The 20,883-nt window shown below is 45.1% G+C and overlaps 1 protein-coding gene across 1 annotated transcript in view; it reads right to left on the reverse strand.

Moving 5' to 3' along the window:
* Positions 1-20,883, reverse strand: part of LOC110306936 (coiled-coil domain-containing protein 170-like) — a 42,710-nt gene that overhangs the window by 14,033 nt on the left and 7,794 nt on the right. Inside the window, exons 4-6 of the mRNA XM_021179105.2 lie at positions 10,193-10,449; positions 5,236-5,371; positions 2,621-2,926 (exon numbers count right to left, since the gene is read on the reverse strand). Of these exons, the coding sequence (XP_021034764.1) occupies positions 2,621-2,926; positions 5,236-5,371; positions 10,193-10,449 (699 nt within the window). The remainder of the gene's footprint in view (positions 1-2,620; positions 2,927-5,235; positions 5,372-10,192; positions 10,450-20,883) is intronic.

The following is a 20,883-nucleotide window of genomic DNA, read 5'->3' on the forward strand; positions in this document are numbered from 1 at the left end:
AGAACAACCACAGATTGTTCCAGCCCTAAGTTAGCGCTGGATGTCCTGACCTCAAGATGTACCCTGATACCGCCAAGTTCCTGCTCCCCCCCCCCTGTAGTCGCTGCCCCATCCCTCCTGCTGAGAAGTACTCCCCCCCCCCCCCCCCCTGCCCCATTCCTCCTGCAGACTCCTGCAGAGGTGCATTTCCGCTGCCCCATTCCTCCTGCTGAGAAGTACTTCCCCTTTTGCTTGTGCATTTAAACCTTGGGCCTGGCAGACTCCTGCAGAGGTGCATTTCCGCTGCCCCATTCCTCCTGCTGAGAAGTACTTCCCCTTTTGCTTGTGCATTTAAACCTTGGGCCTGGCTAATACATTGGGGCCTTGATGCAACTCAGAACGTTTCTGTGTCCGTGTAGTTATTCGCACAAGGCCCTCGTCTCTCTCTACCCCCCAATTTGGTACTTAGGAAAAGGCCCCCTCGAGACCCTCGAATAACTGGACCTGCTGGACGGGTCACTAGTTAAGGATCATACATCTGGATATATTTGTCATTTTAAGAAATAAGTAGGGGCTGGAGAGATGGCTCCGTGGTTAAGAACACTGACTGCTCTTCCAGAAGTCCTGAGTTCAATTCCCAGCAACCACATGGTGGCTCACAACCATCTGTAATGGGATCTGATTCCCTCTTCTGGTGTGTCTGAAGATAGCCACAGTGTACTTACATATATAAAATAAATCAGTCTTTTAAAAAACAGAAAAGAAATAAGTAGAAAAATCTTAGTACACAAGGATAAGATATATTCATAACGTCAAATAAAGTTGTTTAACAATTTTGTTGTTGTTCCTTGTGACAGGGTCTTCATATGTAGCCCAGGCTACCCTACAACTCATAATCTTATCCTCACCTTGGATTATAGGCATGTGCTATCATGCCTAACTAATATAGTGCTAATTAGGTTAATATTTATTGAATGTATACTAAACTATACTAAACATTTACCATGTGCTAACCCATTTAAGCTTTGCAACCATGCTAAAAAGTAGGAGTGACATCTCTTAACTCCAGTTTACAAATGGAACTAACACAGTGGACATAAATAACCTTCCCAAGAACACACAGCTTGCAGATGGTGGAGCCATTCTCTGGACTCTGTAGGCACGCACACAAGTAGCATATATTCACATAGACACAGGCACATAAACAAAAATAAAATAATAAAAACAATCTTTAAAAAATTACAAATGTGAAACTCAAGAAGAATGAAGACCAAAGTGTGGACACTGTGCACCTTCTTAGAATTGGGAACAAAACACCCAGGGAAGGAGTTACAGAGACAAAGTTCGTAGCTGTGATGAAAGGATGGACCATTTAGAGACTGCCGTATCCAGGGATCCATCCCATAATCAGCTTCTAAACGCTGACACCATTGCATACACTAGCAAGATTTTGCTGAAAGGACCCAAATATAGCTGTCTCTTGTGAGACGATGCCGGGGCCTAGCAAACACAGGAGTGGATGTTCACAGTCAGCTATTGGATGTATCACAGGGCTCCCAATGGAGAAGCTAGAGAAAGTACCCAAGGAGCTAAAGGGATCTGCAACCCTATTGTTGGAACAACATGATGTACTAACCAGAACCCCGGAGCTCTTGTCTCTAGCTGCATATGTATCGAAAGATGGCCTAGTCGGCCATCAATGGAAAGAGAGGCCCATTGGACTTGCAAACTTTATATGCCCCAATATAGGGGAATGCCAGGGCCAAAAGAATGGGAATGGGTGGGTAGGGAAGTGGGGGGCGCTATGGGGGACTTTTGGGATAGCATTGGAAATGTAATTGAGGAAAATATGTAATAAAAATATTAAAAATAAAAAAAAAAGGAAAAAAAATTACAAATGACGAGTCAGGCAGGGGTGGCGCATGCCTTTAATCCCAGCACTCAGGAGGCAGAGGCAGGCGGATTTCTGAATTCGAGGCCAGCCTGGTCTACAAAGTGAATTTCAGGACAGCTGGAGCTCTGCATAGAAATCTTGTCTTGGAAAAATTACAAATGAAGCCAAAGAGCTTACTAGTTGGCTAATGTCAAAATCTACATATTAAACTAATAAAACTGGGGTTCTGGGGAGAAGACTCACATGGTAAAATGTGCAAGCATAAAGATCCAAGTTGCAATACTCATCTCTCATATAAAAAGCTCGAGCACATCTGCAAATCAGGTGTGAGAGGCAGGCAGATCCTAGACCCCACTGGTCAGTGAACAAGCCCAGGTCAGCCTCTGACCCCCACACGCACTGGCACACATATGTATGCATATCCACATGTTTAGGTGCACTCCCACAAGCACACACATTTTTTAAAAAAATATTCAGCTAGACAATAGTGGTGTATGCCCTCAATACCAGCAGAAGGAGCTCTGTGAGTCTGAGGCCAGCCTGGTCCACAGAACAAGTTGCAGGACAGCCAGGGCTACCCAGAGAAACCCTGTCTTGAAAAAAAAAACAAAACCAAAAAACAGAGAGAGACAGACAGAGACAGAGACAAACAGAGACAGAGAGGAAGAGAAGAAAAAAGAAAGAAACAAAAAAGGAAAAGAAAAAGAGAATTAAATTGGAAAGGATAACTTTTCTGAGCACACTCACACATTTCCATGACTGTTCGTTTGCACCCATTTCCTGGATCCTCTCTTTCACCGCTTCTTCTGTGGCTAGTATGGGGCCGATGCTGTCACTCAGGAGAGTAGCCAACTGTCCGAGGAAATCCTGGTGATGGGATTGCTCAGGTGTGGTTTCCCAGCCGCAGGAAAACAGAGCTCTGTCCAACTCAGACGTTAGCTTTTCTTGGTGGATCAAATCTTGCTGACATTTATCACCAGTAGTTTGCCCACCAATTGGTCCCTCAGAGTAAACAACACTGCCTCTCTTCAAGTTGTAGACTTCATCATTGTCCTGAATGTACCAACACAAGGATTAAACTTCCCGTTTGAAACTTAATATGGGAAAATCTATGTCACTTCTTATGTATGAACTGTGAACTCAGTATGAACACACCACCTCAGGAGAGAGGGCCCTAATTTGAAACATTAAAGTCTCATAAGAAACAAGGGCACTGACTTAAAATGGCAAGGAGGAGGAACCGAAACAGCCCTCATGAGAACAAACTCTACAGAACACTCAAGGAATTTAAAACGTTATTGTATTTTATTATGTATAATTATCTTTGTTATTGTCGTGAGGGAGGCGGGAGGCGGCGTGTGCCACTGTAAACATATGGAGATCGGAGACAACCTGCAGGCTCTCCTTTTATCAATCAGACTGCCACAAAATGTGCCTTTACCTGCTGAGCCTGCGCACTGGCTCTTTGTGTGTGTGTGTGTGTGTGTGTGTGTTTTGATTTGGGTTTGGTTTTGGTTTTTGGTTTTGGTTTTTGGTTTTTGGCCGGGGTAGGGAGGAGTAAGGGAGGTGAGAGAGGTGTTTGGTTTAGGTCCAATCGGAGGACTGAAGCACATATTTTACATATCAAAGCAGACCTGGACTCCAGGTTCTCCCAGCATCCCTCAGTCCCTATTTGGCATACCCTGCCCCAATCTTGAACTTTCCGGTCCAGGGGCTGGGCTACCCTTCCCCCAGAGGCTCCTTTTCTTCTCTCTCTGCGTGTATCCCTTTTTTTTTTCTCTCTCTCTCTCTCTCCCTCCCCACCCTTTTCCCCATGGTGACTTCCCTGGCCTGTGAACTTGCCCGCCTAAGAGCAGCTTCCAGATGGACATGGCTTTAATCTAATCTAACCGGGCTTGAACTAGTTTATTTCACCGGTGGTGTTGAAATAATCTATCAAGAGGGTCTCGCTGTATAGTCCAAGCTAGAAATTCTTCCCTAGTGCTGGAATTACAGCCATATGCCACCATGCCCAGCTGGAAATGATCATTTTGTAATTCCTAATGAAATAACTGATTTGGGCAAGGATCACCAGTGAATATTGAAGCCATTAGGTAAAGAGCTGTCAAGGAAACATGTTTTCATGAAGACTTATATTCATGTAGGGCTGAAACCGTAGCTCAGTGGTAGTGTGGGTGCTTACCTAACCTTCTAGAGGCCCTAAATTCAACCCCTAATACTACAGGAAAGAAAGAATCGATGCTTAACAAATGTAACAACCTCAATAATATAAGCGAAAGAAGTCACATCTCTTCCTCCTGGCCTATTTCTGTTGCAAAGATTCCAGCCCCGATGCCCAGATAATGGTTTTGGAATGTCTCTTAAGAGATAGAACAAGATAAGGTCACCAAGCCTGAAATTCCCCTAGTGTGCTTTAAATTGAGCCTGTGAGCTCACTTGAGGGTCTCTCTATCTTGGTAATGGGAGACCCCCAACACGCTGGACTTCTGCAGAATAAAACACTCTTTGTGTTTACACACTATTTGAGTCTGGGGTATGATTTTTCAGAGAATCATGGACCTTACAATGTTTATACAGATGTGCATGGCTGTGTGTGTGTGTGCCAGAAAGTGACAGGTGTGCTTCGCTAACACTCTGCTTTACTCCTTTGAGAAAGGATATACACTGAATCTAGGAGCCAGAAAACCACCGAGATCATCCAGACTTAGCCTTTTCTGTGTCGGGGATCTAGGCCTGGGGATCTAGGCCTGACCATGCCTGCTTGTTACACAGAAGTTAGGATCCCCACACTGGTCTCCTGCTTACACGACAAGCTTTCTTAACTGCTGGACCATCTCTTTAGTCCTTGGGGATTTGTTGTTGTTGTTGTTTTTCCAAATAGGATCTCCCACATTAACTGAGAGCCACACAGTTCCTGGTTTTACATAGTAACTTGTGATGGACTGAGGAGCTCACAATAAACTTTCACAGCTCCACTGCTAATGGTCTGCCTTCTCCCCTTCTCTCCAGTGCACTTCCTTCTGGAAGATCCACAGAGCTGGACGTCAATGGCCAGAGCTGATCAAGTCTGAACTGGTCAAGTCTGGTCTACATCCAGGGACAGGAAGCCCGGTGTGTTCAGCAGCAGAAGCCAGTCTGGACAAGACTCCGACCTCTCACTTCCTCATCACCCCTCCCCGTAGTCGGCTCATGGCCTCATTCCTTGCCTCCAAATCTTCCTGTAAAATCACGGAGACCCTGCAGTTCTCCTGGCAGTCCTGATGGCTTCCGTCACGCTTTGGATCTTCCATCCACAAGATGACTGGCACCCTACCGGATACTAACCCTTTCCTCCGGGGGAAACAGTCAAAACTGACTCTCACCTTCACTGGGAAAATATCCAAGGAATCTTCCGGTCCTTTCAGATTCATATAGGGTGAGAAGCTGCTGGGGCAGGACCGCCTTTTCTCCAGAAGCTCCGCCTTAATCTCCAAGGGCTCTCTTCCCACCAGATGTTTCCTGGGCAGAACAGCAATGGTCAACAATGTAATGAAGCCAACTCAACTGATTTTCAATATGACTAAAATAATTACTTTTTGAGACAGGCTTTCTCTGTGTAACATCCCTGACTGTTATCGAACTTATTTTTGCAGACCTGGAAGACCTCAAACTCAAAAATATCTGTCTGCCTCTGTTTCTTGAGTACTGGGTTCAAAGCCCATCTCTACTTTTTTTTTAAATTTCATATTTAAAATACATTAAATATATAGCCACATCACAGTCAAGCTGCTACCAATTAAAAACAGCAAGAAAACAGGCATGAGTTAGCTTCAAAGAGCAGGGAGGCAGTTGGCTCGCTTTCCTACAGAAATAATAAATGTCAGAAGAGAACGTCTACCATTCCCCTTCTATTGCTAAAGGGTACAACCAAAAGCAAATGGGGAGAAAGGGCTTTTCTGGCTTACATTTCCATGTCAGAGGGTATCATCAAGGCAAGGCAGGGAGGAACCTAGAGGCAGGGCCTGAAACCGAGGCCCTGGAAGAGTGCTGCTTACTTCCTGGCTTGCTCTCCATGGCTTGCTTAGCTTGCTTTCTTATCCCCAAGACTGGTGGCCCAGGGGTGTGACACTGCCCACAGTGGGCCATGCACTCCCACATCAATCATCAATGAAGAAAATGCCCCACAGGCTTGCCTACAGGCCCATCTGATGAAGGGATTTTCTCAATTAAGATTCCCTCTTCCCAGATACATCTAAGTTTATGTCACGTTGACAAGAAGCAGTTCAATATTTTAAACTGCTGAGAGATGGACTAATGGACCTCTATTGACTTCCAGGCCAGCCTGGTCTACATACCAACTTCCAAGGCTATATAGTGAGACCCTATATAAAACGGGGAGAGGGCCAGAGAGTTTGAGAGGGAGCTCGGTGGCTATACTTAACACTCTGGCAGAGGACTGGGTCCAATTCACAGCACCCATATTGGGTGGCTCACAACCATCTGTAACTGGCTGGCTCCAGGAGATCCAACTTCCTCACGTTGCATACACTGTGACCCTGCTTGAGGATGTAAAAGGTACAGCTGCCTCTGTTGGAAAGCAATTTGGAAATGCCTTAAAGAAACTAGATATGGATACATGTAATCCCAGCATGTGGGAGGCAAGAGAATTACAGTACAAAGCCACATTCCCGGAGACAGGATTAGAGGCCAACCTGAACTATAATGAGATCCCACCTCAATGCAAACCAACAAAGCAAGTATGTAGAATTATGAATTATGTAGAAGCCTGTACAAGGATGCTTATAGCAGGATACGTCATAAAGCAGAAAGACCCCTAGAACTAAACCACATGTCTTTCAATGCCCAAGACACATAGTTCAGTGTAAGAGGAGCTAGGGTACTGATTAATGCTACAATCCAGGAGAGTCCTGAGAACATTGTGGTGTAAGGGTCCAAAAATCGCTGAAGGAAGACCCCAGACTCAGATAATATGAAAAACAAAGAACATTTATTCTGCAGAAACAACCAGCATGCAGGGGTCAACCAGTCTTTGAAATGGCAACCCCAGATAAAGGCACGCAAGTCCTTCTTATAGGGAACCAGGGGAACTGTCTGGAAGGATTAGGTAATTTAAAATTTCACCGGTGGGTGCAAGAGGGTCACAGGTGACCAGTGGTCTACATTACTATGTCATGAATGTTCAACCATGGGATGAGATAGGGCTGCCCAGAGCAGATGTCCCGTTCTGAGATGAGATATTTCCCCATTTTTGAGATTATCCTCAGACTGTTCTTTGGGAGGGGGTTTTATGATCTTTTTCTGGATTTTATGTCTGTTCACAGCGCTTATGATCTAGTTTCTGGGACTTATGGTCTATTCCTGAAGCTGGTACATTACGGCCACTTTTGAAATCAGGCCTGGTCCTCAAAATACAAACAAATGGGGCCCTTAAATGGGGACAAATGGGGTTTATATTGTCCTTTCAGTGGTAAGGGAAAGGAAAGGAAACCAAGAGGTCACATGTTTTATGGTTATACTCACACTGGATGTCTAGAGTTGGAGCATCTATGGGGAAGGAGGAGCAGTGGTTTCCAGATGCTGGAGAAGCATGGCTTCCATGGGTGTGTAATCTCCGTTGGAGGTGATGGAAGGATTCTAAAACTAGGTAGTGCTGATGGTTGGTCAACCACTAGCGTGTCTATGCTTTAAGGTGGCTAGTATACTGCTTAGGAAAAAGTGTGTGTGTGTGTGTGTGTGTGTGTGTGTGTGTGTGTGTGTGTACATACACACAGAGGTTAACCTACAATAGCATTCTTCAAGAGTCCTCTGTCAGGGGCTGGAGAGATGGCTCAGTGGTTAAGAGCACTGACTGCAATTCCAGAGGTTCTGAGTTCAATTCCCAGCAACCACATGGTGACTCACAACCATCTGTAATGGGATCAGATGCTCTCTTCTGGTGTGTCAGAAGACAGGTATAGTGTACTCATCATATAGATAGATAGATAGATAGATAGATAGATAGATAGATAGATAGATATGTAGAGAGAAAATTGTTTGTAAAAACTTGAGACAGTGAGAGACAGGCTCTCTCGCTGAGACCCAGGGATCATCAACCAGTCAGGTTCTGGGGCCAGCTAGCAAGCCCCCAGGAATCCATCTGACTCAGCATCGCTGTGCTGAACACTGACACACTCATATGACCACACTCAATAGTTTGAATTGTGCAGGGGAGTAAACTCAGGTCTTCACACTGCCAACACAAGCACTTTACCAACAGAGACATCCCCTCACCTCCTGGCTTAGAGTTTGGTTTCTGCTGCTGGGGTAAAACCCTGACCAAGGCCTCAGCCTCAGAACTGGCTGGGGTTATGCTACAATGTTGTCTAATTGTCTTTTTTTCTTTTCAATCCTTGACCCTGCCCTGGAGAACCTGTTGACTGACTGAGTTGGCTTGGTCAGATGGCGCCTCAATGTTGAAGCTCCAATAAGTCAGATACAGTGAAGGACACTGCAGGAAGTGAACGCAAAGGAAAGTAAAAGAAGATTTGGGCCAGCAGTGAGTAAACCCCATAAGAATGGGGCAAGGTCATGGTAAAACGTGTTTGTGTATGTATTTAGAGTTATGCTAAAATCTAGAGAAGCAAAGATAATTCTCAAAGATGCTTTTAGTCTTTGGACCCTGACTGGTGATAGTTTACACCTGAGACATGAGAGAATGGGCTTGAGAAAAGCAGTCCTACGCGACTATCAAGGGATGCTTTGACGAAAGAGAAGGAAAATGACTGTAAAATGTTTCAGAGCTCTCCCGGGGCAGGAGGAGGTCCAGAGACATCCTGCCTCCTCCCTGGCTCCTCCTGGAGAACTGCTTAGTTCTGGTTCTGGGTCCCGTAGGTAGGATGTCTGGGTCCCTTTTGTGAGACATCTAGTCCTCTTCCCTCTCTGTCTATTGTCTGCCCTTGGCACACCAGTCTGTCTATGTCTGTCAGTTTATGTCTGTGCTTTTGTTTCATTGCTTGAATGTTGTTCTGTGTTTTATGTTCAAAAGAAAAAAATGGTTAAAACTTTATCTGCTGGTCGTTTACCCCTTGATTTAGTTTTAATTCATTTCAAAAAAAAAGTAAAAATTAAAAAGCAGCGTCAATTGGCCTTTGGAGCCCTCCACCTGTAGCTAGGAGTCTAGTGCAGATGGAGAAGCCCTGCCAGGGGCTGATTGTCTGCACAAGGTGCTCTTAAAGGGGCCAGCAGCTTCTTGGCTTCTATGATAAGGGAGCTGATGGCTGTTTCTCCTACAAAAATCTCTGACTGTGATTATTGGGTTCAGCAGGTGACAAGGTGCTCCTTTCTTGACAAACTGTGGAGCAGAGACCGAAGGAAAGGCCATCCAGAGACTGCCCCACCTGGGGATCCATCTCATATACAGTTACCAAACCCTATTGTGGATGCTGGGAAGTGCTTGCTGAAGAGAGCCTGATATGGCTGTCTCCTGAGAGGCTCTGCCAGAGCCTGACAAATACAGTGGCAGGTTGCTCGCAGCCAACCATTGGACTGAGCTCAGGGTCCTGATGGAGGAGTTCGAGAATGAACTGAAGGAGCAACAGTGTAAACTGGCCAGACCCCTACCCCCACCCCCAGCTCCAGGGGATTAGACCAACAGCCAAAGAGTACACATGGAGGGACCCATGGCTCAGACCACATATGTAGCAGAGGATGGCCTTGTTGGACATCAGTGGGAGGAGTGGCCCTTGAGCCTGAGGGTGTTCGATGCCCCAGTGTAGGGGAATGCCAGGGTGGAAAGACAGGAGTGGGTGGGTGGGTGGGTGGGGGAACATCCCTGTAGAGACACGGGGAGGGGGGAGGGGATAGGGGGTTTCCGATGGGGAGACTTGAAAAGGTGAAAACATTTGAAATGTAAATAAAGAAAAAAAAAAAAGAAAAGAAAAGAGAGAGAGAGAGAGAGAGAGAATGAGAACCCTGACCAAACTATCCTGGGGAGGGAAAGGTTTCTTTAGCTTATAGGTCACAGTTTTTCAGGGCAAGAATTCAAGATAGGAACCTGGAGACAGAAACTGAGGTCATGAAGGAGTGCTGCTTGCTCCCCATGGCTTGTGTAGCCTGATTTCTTATATAACCCAAGACCCCATGCCCTCCTATATCAATCGATCAAGAAAATGCCCCAACAGACTTTCCTATGGCCCAGGCTTATGGAGGTATTCTCTCAATTGAGGTCCCCTCTTCCCAGACTGTCCTTGCTTGTATCAAGTTGACAGAAAACAAAAATAAAAAACAAAACATACACACACACAGACACAGACACACATACACACACACACACCACCCTACCTTAGACGGTTCTCTAGGTCTAGAACTCTCTCAGTTAGATCCCAGTTGTGTCTTCCAAAATTCTGAGAATTTGTGTTTTTCAAAATCTTCATCTTCATTAGAGAATCAATAAGGTCCTGAAGGTTCTTGATGTCATCTCTCAGGGACATTATCTGTAGCTCCTGCTGGGCATTCCTTTCTTTGTAACTCTCTAGCTCAGTCTTCACCTCCTGCAAAGACGTTTCTTTCACATATAGCTTGCTTTGAAGATTTCTCAGCTGAGGAGTAGGGGAGAGAAAGTTAAAGTAACTCCTTGCTTTAAATATCATGATGTTAATTAACTCACTGTGAATATAAGTTACACATTGCTAGAGAATAAAATGAAGCCTTTCAACTCTATTTCTTAACAGCGTATCTTAATGTTTAAAAGCCCTTTAAAGTAAAACACAATGGCACAGTAAGCTTGAAATAAATAGTTTATCAACATTAACACTGTGTGAGTCTTTAGTACTTCCATAACTATTAAATTACAGGAATAATGGATTTGGGGGTTTCTGCCAAAAGTGATGCTATAGCCTTAGATGTCTTGCTTTCTGGTGTGTGGCTCACACACAGGCAATGTTCATAGGTCTGTCTTAGTTCCTGATCTTATTTGTGCTGGTGAGAAAAGGAAAAGGGGGAGAATCCAAAGGAAGAGCAAAGGCTTAAATGGCTCACTGTAGCCGGGCGTAGTAGTACCTGCTTTTAATCCCAGCACGTGGGAGGCAGAGGCAGGAAGATCTCTCTGAAATCATAGGCCAGTCTGGTCTACATGGTGAGTTCTAGGACAACCAGGGCTATGTAAAGAGACTGTCACAAAAAAGGGGGGTGGGGCCAGCTATGTGATAAAGGAGAGAGGTGGCTTGGCAGTTGAAAGAACTGGTTATACGTCTGGAGAACCCAGGTTCAATTCTAAGCGCCCACATGCTACCTCACAACCATCTCTAACACTAGTTCCAGGGGGAGCCCACACCCTCTTCTGGCCTCCGTGGGAACAGATTGGCATGCAGAGCACAGATACAAATGCAGATGAATATTATTATTAAAATGTTAAATAGAGCCACAGTGACAGTTTTAAGCATGAAAAATGTCTAATACCTTTAACACATCAGTCACCCAATCTCAGGGGTTGAAATCCAAGTGTGTCTCACTTTGTTTCCAAACATTCACTTTGCGCTTGATTTCACTGGTTCACCTGCCTGTTTTCAGGTACATGCTGCTGACGAGTCCTAAGAAGCTCACCCCACCAGGGTCCAGAATCACAGACAACCCAGAAGACAGTCACAACACAGTCTTCGTGGCGTTAGACAGCAGGCTGACTCGTCCATCATCTCTCCTATCTTCCAGGACAGGTCAGGCCCTGGCTCTAGTAAATAGCCACTGGTTCACACCCAAGTGACCACTGAGATGCACCAGCCCTAGCTGGTCAGAGCTCCTGCAAGCTGTGAGAAAGGATCACGGCCCCAAGGTTTTATGAAGCAGCTGCAACTTTGTCTTTCTGGCTGTTTACTGCCTGAGAGGCCGCTCCTCTAGATACCACCAATGGAGACCAGCTAATTCCTCCCAGCTCTGCACCTAATAAGCACACTGAGGTTTCAGATCACTGTGATAGTAAGTGCGGCTCCATAGTGCACGCCCGACCTCCCGATCCCCACTTTTCTGTTCAAACAACGTCTGGGTGTCAGTCATGCCTTCATTCCTAGTTAGAGTTGCAGAGCCAAGCCACGGGGAGAGATGCTTGTGCAACATCTCTGTTTGCTAGTAAATAAAATACACATTTCTGATCTACAGTGAATGCCTAAGCATTCTGTGGAATTTCACACCTAGGCAGGGCCAGCATCTGTAAAAGCAGCTAGAAGAGTGTGCATCTCCTCCAGTCACACCAAGCTTATGCGGGTAAAGAGAGGGCAAGCACAAGACTCAACAATGGTTTCATTACAACTTCAGGGCAATTCTACTGAAGTAGACAGTAGACAGTGAAGAAAAGTCTGGGACACCACACACACACACACACACACACACACACACACACACACACACACACGCTCCCCGGGGTCCAGATGCACTTCCTTGCTGCCTTGTGCTGCACTCTGGAACCTCAGTGGGCAGCTGCGGTCTTTCTGACAGACAGTCCTGAGGGGATGAAGGAGTGTGGGAAGATGGGCTTAGCCACTCTGTATAGTCACCTCCCTTACTCAGGAAGTCTCTGGCACAGGTTAAAAGCACTCACTAGGGGCTGGAGAGGTGACTCAGCGGTTAAGAGCACTGACTGATATTCCAGAGGTCCTGAGTTCAATTCCCAGTAACTCATCCTTAATGGGATCTGATTCCCTCTGCTGCTGGGGACAGCATACCATGACAAGTCCTGCCCACAGCAGGCTGGGATAGAGACATCTCAGTAGCCTGCGACAGCTCTTTGTAAAAAAACAGTTGTTCCCATTTCTCCTAACCTTATTCCTGGACAACGGCTGTATAGATTTCATTTGTGCGTGACTGCTTTTCAGTTGACCTTGGTGTGCATAATTATTCTATTCTATCTGACTATCCTTCTTCTGCTGCTCTGATGAATTCTATGAAAGTAGATGTTCCTTGATGTAATGATTCTTAAACAATTAAAAATTGAGGCATAGGGGCACAGCACAGCACAGTCCTAATAGCCCAGGTGTATGCTGTGCACTCTCATCTTGGAAACAATGTAATAACTGCACAATGGTAGTTCCAGATTAATGTTTGACTTGCAAAGAAAGTTTGAAGAAATTATTAGAAAATGAAATAGAGCCAACATTGGGACCCTGAGAAAGGAAAAAGTTATTGAAGTTATGAAATAAGTTTTGCACAACATTAGAGAGTGGTCCCTGGATAAGCAAGGATAGAATGCATAAAATTATATCCTAGGAAAACTAAGTCAAAACACTGGGACTCTTAGGAGAGTCACTGCGTGCAATGTAGAGAAGCAGAAAGCTAGCAGAACTACTTACTGAGTTAGGGTTAACTTGATTCTTTCTGGCCACTACCTGGCAGCTTTGCCCATGTCGTTTATCATTAGGACTTCACAAGAAAATGCAAATAGCTGGCCTCAGAGCTCTGAGCTCCGAAGTATAATAAGTTAAAGTTTAAATAATGATAAGTTTACAATTATTATTATTTTGGCTACAGGCCTGGAAGTAGGGGAAGCTTGAAACTTTGGGGAGCAATTATAATTCTTGATTCTTTGTGGGATGTGGTTGTTCTTTTGAATTTGATTTGGCAATGATTATACAATGTCTTTTTTTTTTCTACCTGTTTTTGGAGAAACAATAAAAGACTGGGGCAAGAAAAAGGCGAGAGAAAATATGGTGAGTGAAGTGGGCATGAGGTGTGTGTAAGGTGAGTCTGATGTGACTGTGGAGTGAGTGGAGAGAGTGCGAGGAGAGAGTATGAGGGGAGTGAGTGGATAGTGTGAGGAGAGTGTGGGGAGAGTGAGTGGAGAGTGTGTGTGTGAGTGAAAGGAGAGTGCATGTGGTGTGTGTGAATGAAAGGGGAGCACACAGAGGTGTTAAGAGTGTGGGAGTTCGAGAAAAGAAAAGCACACAGGAGAAAAGCAGAGTGTAGAAAAATACAGAGTGTGTGCAGCCTCAAGCTGCGAGCAAGAGAGAGAGAGAGAGAGAGAGAGAGAGAGAGAGAGAGAGAGAGAGAGAGAGAGAGAACAACTTTAAGCCTTGAAAAATTGCCTGTTAGTTTATACCCAAAAAGTTGTCTATGTCTGTTTATTATGCGCCTTCCAGATATCCCTGCTTTCAGTTGAGAATTCCAATCCTATGTCAAGGTTGGACCCCAACACTCTTCTAGTGTGTCTGAAGACAGCTACAGTGTGTATATATGTGTGTGTGAATACTGTGTGTGTGTGTATATGTAAATACATACATGTGTATATATGTGTGTGTAATTATAAATATATGTGTTTGTACAGTATATATAAATATATATATGTGTGTATACAGTATGTAAAAAAATAAATCTTAAAAATAAATAAAAGCACCTACTAATCTTACAAAAGACCGAGGTTTTAAAAAATATATATATATAATTTTTTAAAAGATTTATTTACTTATTATATGTAAGTACACTGTAACTATCTTCAGACACTCCAGAGACGGCATCAGATTTCGTTACAGATGGTTGTGAGCCACCATGTGGTTGCTGGGATTTGAACTTGGGACCTTCAGAAGAGTAGTCGGCACTCTTAACCACTGAGCTATCTCAGCCCCCAAGATTGAGGTTCTATTTTTAGCATCCAGCACCCACATGGTGGTCTACAACATTCTGTAACTGCAGTTCCAGAGGATCTGACATCTTCTTTCAGCCATGTATATATACATGCAGTCAAACACTCATACAGATAAAATAAAGATAAATCTTTAAAATGCACTGAATTTGTATTTGACTTATAATATCCAACTTTATATGTGATTTAACTTCTTATTCCTGCAGCCCGCCTATGCAAGAGTTTTATCTCAATGCCATATTCCCTAAGCTAGTGCACACAAGCAGCAACTGAACAGGCTCACATTTATTCTTTCTATATCTGGCCTTACCCAAATATAGCTTCCTTGCACCTGTGTCTCCATTATAGGGTAGAAACACATTGCAATTATTTTTGTATGTTACACAAAGAGATAAGTTTAATTATAACCAAAAAAAAAAAAATGAAATGCATGCCATGAAGAAGAAAACCACCTTATCAAGACAATTGGGTCCCTGCGGGACTAAATGGTAGGTTGCCTGGGAAGCAAGAAATGACTCATGCCGGGGCTCAGGTATCCTGCTGCAATCGCTAAACTCCCTTTTATAACATGAACATGAGGATACCATGTAATCATAACCGTCACTAAATTTTTATTTTTTGAGACAAGGTCTCATTAAGCAATCCAAGCTGATCGTAAACTCAATATCTTATTTACTCAGGCTCCCGAGTACTCTAGGAGTGTGCAACCACGCCTGGCTTGAATTTTTTTATTTTTAAAATTATATTTATTTGGGGGGGTAGTGGTGGTGGTGGTGGTGGTGGTGTGTGTGTGTGTGTGTGTGTGTGTGTGTGTGTGGATGTGGATGTTGCACCTCGGTACATGGTTATAATCTACCATGTCAGGACTGCTTTCTTTAGCTTGGTGCAAAATGAAAAAGGACTCCCTTTTCTTAGCGAGGCTTTCTCTTCTCTGCCTGATCTAGGGAGCCTAACCCCAATCTTTTACCTAAGCAATATCACATAATCTTTGGCAAAATTACAAGTTCAACTTTCTGGAATGCCTCTCCATGCAAATGAGGTGCCCCCAGAAATCTAAACCTCCGCCAGTGAAACTTTACCCTAAGAATCCCTTCCCACTTTCCAGTGTTAATATGTATATGTCTGTGTCTGTGTCTGTGTCAGTGTCTGTGTCAATGTTTGTATATATCCCCTGATTTGCCCTGAATAAAGTGTATGCATATAAGCTGTCTTGTTGAAATTTTTTTTGGGTGCGGGGTGGGGTATATTTCAAGACAGGGTTTCTCTGTGTAGCCCTGGCTGTCCTGGAACTCACTCTGTAGACCAGGCTGGCCTCGAACTCAGAAATCTGCCTGCCTCTGCTTCCCAAGTGCTGGGATTCAAGGCGTGCACCCCCGCTGCTCGGCGCTGAAATTCATTTTTAAAAGCTGCTTCATTGAATAGCGTCTAAGAGAGCTGTCTCCCTCCAGCACTCACTGACAGAACTGGATCCTGCTAACCCACCCATTCTGGACTTCGCTTCACCCTTCCCTGTCTGGTGTGTACTGGTGTGTAGCAGTGTCTGGGCATCCTGAAGGAAGAAGCAGAAAACGGAACCGCGAGTGTGTGTGTGTGTGTGTGTGTGTGTGTGTGTGTGTTACATGCAACAGCACACATGCAGAGGTCTGAGGACAACCTGAGGGACTTTGTTCTCTATTTCCATCATGTGTGTCCTGAAGACAAAGCTCGGGTTTTCAGCCTTGGCGACAGACTTTTACTCTCTGAGCCATTTCCCCGGCTCTGACTTTGTCATTTTTATTAGATTAGAAGATGCCAGTAGAGGCTATGGAGTATGGCCTGAGGGAGGAGGTGTAGTTGGAGACCAAAACTAGATATGCGTGCATTGCTAAGCATGCCCCATTCCCAGGCTCTCTGTAGACTAGGCTGGCCTCTGAGGTAATCCCCTGTGATGGTTTGTATATCCTTGGACCAGGGAGTGGCACCATCTGGAGGTGTGGCCTTGTTGGAATAGGTGTGACCTGGTTGGAATGGGTGTGTCACTGTGGGTGTGGGCATAAGATCCTCACCCTAGTTGCCGGGAAGTCAGTCTTCCACTAGCAGCCTTTGGATGAAGACATAGAACTCTCAGCTCTGCCTGTGCCATGCCTGCCTGGATACTGCCATGCTCCTACCTTGATGATAATGGACTGAACCTCTGAACCTGTAAGCCAGCCCCAATTAAATGTTGGTTTTTATAATACTTGCCTTGGTCATGGTGTCTGTTCACAGCAGTAAAACCCTAACTAAGACACCCCCTTCCAGCTGGGCGTGGTGGCGCACGCCTTTAATCCCAGCACTTGGGAGGCAGAGGCAGGCAGATTTCTGAGTTCGAGGCCAGCCTGGTCTACAAAGTGAGTGCCATGACAGCCAGGGCTACACAGAGAAACCCTGTCTCGAAAAACCAAAAAAAAAAAAAAAAAAAAAAAAGACACCCCCTTCCACAGTTTCCTTCCTGAGCACTGGGTCTCCAGGTGCACACCACCTCGCCTGGCTGGAATGGTTTTTAAATGTATATAGTATCCAAACCATGTCAAAATGGTGAGAACTTTTCAGATGTTTATGTGCACACAGAGGGTAGCTTCAAAAAATACTTTGAAAGCCAAGCATGATAGTGCAGTAAGCTGGGCACTGTGGCTCACGGCTGTAGCCTGAGCTAACTGGGATCCCGGAGAGGAGACTCAATCAAGTCCATGAGGTTAAGGCTAGCCGGGACACCCCAGCGAGACTCCATCTAAAACCGGGAACCGAAGAAAATCTTTGAAATGCTTGAAAACAGTTTACATATTTCTTTCAAGCAAGACACCTGAAACCTTTCTTGACAGTTTGGTTTAAAAGCATTTTTTTTTTTTAAGGGCCAGGAAGGTAACTTAGCAGATAAGGGCTTTGTCAACAACCTAAGCATCAGCCCCAAGACCCACAGGGTGAAAGGCGAGAAGTGACTCTCAGAGCATAGACCCAGACTACAGTTCAGTGGGTAGAGTGTTTTTCTTACAAATGACAGTGTGTGAATACACACACTGGACATACTATTACTACCACCACCACCACCACCACTACTACTATTACTACTAATTGCATCCAACTCCAGCTTAACAAGACCACAGACTTTCCAAGCGTTATCACGGAGACATACTGGAGGCAAGAAGACTGACAGGCATGACGTGGTGATCCCATGTCCTTGTCACTACAGTCTGTGCCATGGCCTGGTGGGTGGAGAGGAGTAGGGCCTGGATCCTGCAGGCAGAACTGTGATATTTACTAATGTTTCCTCCTACAAGCATTCTCCCCTGACCCCCATCTCTCTGCTCCCCCTCTCCTCATCCCAAGCCTGTGTTGGCTTTAGGCACTTCAGATCAAGAACAAATGAGTACTCTGACCCTACACTATAGGAAATTTGATCTCTCAGGAAACCTACTTCCTGACTCCTTATCAAATATGACTAATAGGTTATATTACATTAACTTAGGTCTTGAAAACCCATTTACTGTGTTATTAATTACAATAATAAACTGATAATTCTGGTTAGTTTTATTTGTCAACTTGGGTACAAACTAGGGTCCCCTGGGAAGAGGCAACCTTAACTGAGAAAATGTCCCCATTAGATTGCCCATAGGCAAGTGGGGTGGCATTTTCTAGATGACTAGTTGATGTGGGGAGGCCCAGCTCACTGGGGCAGTGCCGCTCCTGTATAAGAAAGCAGGCTGAGCAAGCCCTGGAGAACAAGTCAGTAAGCAGCACTCCTCCACGGTCTCCACTTCGATTCTTGCCTTTAGGTTCCCACCTTGACCTTTATGATGGACTCGTGATCTCTAAACTGAAATAAACCTCTTCCTCCCCAAGTTGGTCTTGGCCATGGTGTTTATCACAGCAATCAAAAGCAGACTAGGACAACATATATTCTGTTCTGTCTCGGTTTGTGGGTGTGTGTTGTACATGTGCATGTGTGCCACGATCATGTGTTTGCGATGGGATATGCCCAAGTGTGTGTACTGCAAGAAGCCAGAGGCCAATGTTAGCTGCCTTTCTCACCTCACATGCTCTGCACTTTATGTTTTAAATCTGTATTATTGATGCTACTGCTGCTATTGTGTGCGTACACATGCGTACATATGCAGGGTATATGTTTATGTAGAGGTCAGAGGGCAACTCGGTGAGGTCTTTCTTCTCCACCTTTACACAGTACTGTGGTTTGAATGAGAAATGTCTCCTAAGGCTCACATATCAGAACGCTTGGTCCCGTCCCCCCATTAGCAGTGTTGCTGGGGAGCCTATGGAACCCTCGGGAGGAAGAGCCTTGCTGGAGGAAGTATGTCACTGAGGGCAGGCTTTGAGAGCTTACAGTTTCACCCCAAGTCCAGTTTGATGTCTGAGTCCCATATGCTGCTGGGATGTGATCTCTTAGCCTCCTGTTCTTGCCACAATGCCTCCCCCATCACTGTAGACATTTAGCCCCCTGGAACTGTAAACTAAAACAAATCCTTAAGTAGCTTTTGGTCATGGCATTTTATTGCAGCAATGTAGAAGTGACTAATACACATGGATTCTGGAGATCAGACGTAAGCCCTCAGGCTTCCCTTGTTAGGCAGATGTTTTTGCTAGCTGAACCTTTTCACCTGCCCCTCCACCTTAACTTTTGACACAAGGTCTCTCACTGAACCCAGATCTCACCCATTCAGCCAGCAAACCTAAGGGGTCCTGTCTCTGCCTCGCAGCATTTGGACTACGGTGCACTTCACAGCACCTGGATTTTTAAAGGGGTTCTAGGGATCCAAACTCAGTTCTTCATACTTTCATGACAAGCACTTGACCAATTAAGCCATCTCCCCAGTCCCTACTTTTGTTTGTTTGTTTATTGGAGACAAGGTCTCATGCAACTCAAGGCTGCTCTCAAATTCAATTGTCCTTCCTCAGCCTTCTGATACTGGGATGACAAGTATGAACCATCCCACATAGAGGCAAATATGCCTTTAAAATGTAAAATATAAAATAAAATGGAAAGAAATACAAAGTTCACGTAGAAGCATGTGCTTGCGTGTGCACACACACACACACTTTAGCATGCAGATGGTCATCAGAAGACAACATGTAGAGCCGGTTTTCTCTTCTATTATGTGGGTCCTGGAGATTGATCTCTCAGGTTGTCAACCCTGGAAGCAAGTGCTTTACCCACTGAGTCATCACGACAGCTCTGTGACTAGTGTCCTCGTAAGAAGGGAAACTTGGAGCTGGAGAGATGACTGCTCAATTAAGAGCCCTTGATGCCTTTGTAGAGAACTGGGACTCAGTTCCCAGTACCCACATCAGGTCATTTGCAGTCACCTGTAACTTCAGCTCCAGGAGATCTAATGTCTCCCAACCCCCTGGGATCACTTTCCCACAAGTTCACAGACACATACAAAGACACACATACACACATAAATATAAATAGAATAAATCTTCAGAAAGTGTAGTCTCCCCTCTTCCAGCCTGAAACCTGCTTGCTCAGGGGTGGAGCTTTCTGCTCAATCGTTTTGCCATGCCCACTGCTGGAACCTGCCGCTTTGCTGTTTAGAGCCATACACGTGGTCACTCTGTTATTGGACCCCAAGATTATTTGGCGGGAATTGGGCCCCCTTCCCCTGCTTCATAACTGTGTGCAGAACAGTAAAATTGAGCTTTGATCAAAATGACTGTCTTAGCTACATTGAACTTTGATCAGAATGCCTGTCTCAGCTGCTTCATTTTCTCTTGTCGCCTAGCCCCTCTTCTCTTCCAGGTTTCCAAAATGCCTTTCCAGGCTAAAACCCAGGCTATGATCTGCTGGCCAGACACAACAAGAAAGGAAGGAGGTGAAGGGATAGGAGGATGGAGGGAGGGAGCTTGAACACACATGCTGAAGGGGGGCTCCAGGAGAAGATCACCATCTACAACCCAAGAAGAAACATCTCAGGAGGAACCACCCCACGGGCACCTTGTCCCAGACTTCTAGCTGCTATGACCACTGGAAAACACTGCTCTTTAAGCACCCAGTCTGATACTTTGCTACAGTAGCCTTAGGAAGCAAACACAGCCACAGGGAGAGCTGCTTACCCATAGCTGGCCTCTATTTGTAAGCATTCAGAAGGATTCTACTTGGAGGTAGCCATAGAGAGGCAGAGCAAACATAAGCAGCTACAGCGCAGTGCCCTTCACAGTAACAAAGACCAGTGAGAGTCTAAAAGGCCATCACAGTCAGCAAACCCTGAGGATGGTCAGGCTCAATTAGAGAATCTCTACAAGCTCTCCCCAGGACTCATCACTGGGAGTAAAAGTCAAGGCACTTCCTATAAACATGGGTTGTGTGGTGCACTCCGATATTATTGAGTAGTAAATAAGATTAGTGGATATTTGCTATCTGGTGAAGTATTGGACA

This window comes from Mus caroli, unplaced genomic scaffold (assembly GCF_978045245.1).
Source record: "Mus caroli unplaced genomic scaffold, Mus_caroli_1 scaffold_14, whole genome shotgun sequence".
NCBI lineage: Eukaryota > Metazoa > Chordata > Mammalia > Rodentia > Muridae > Mus > Mus caroli.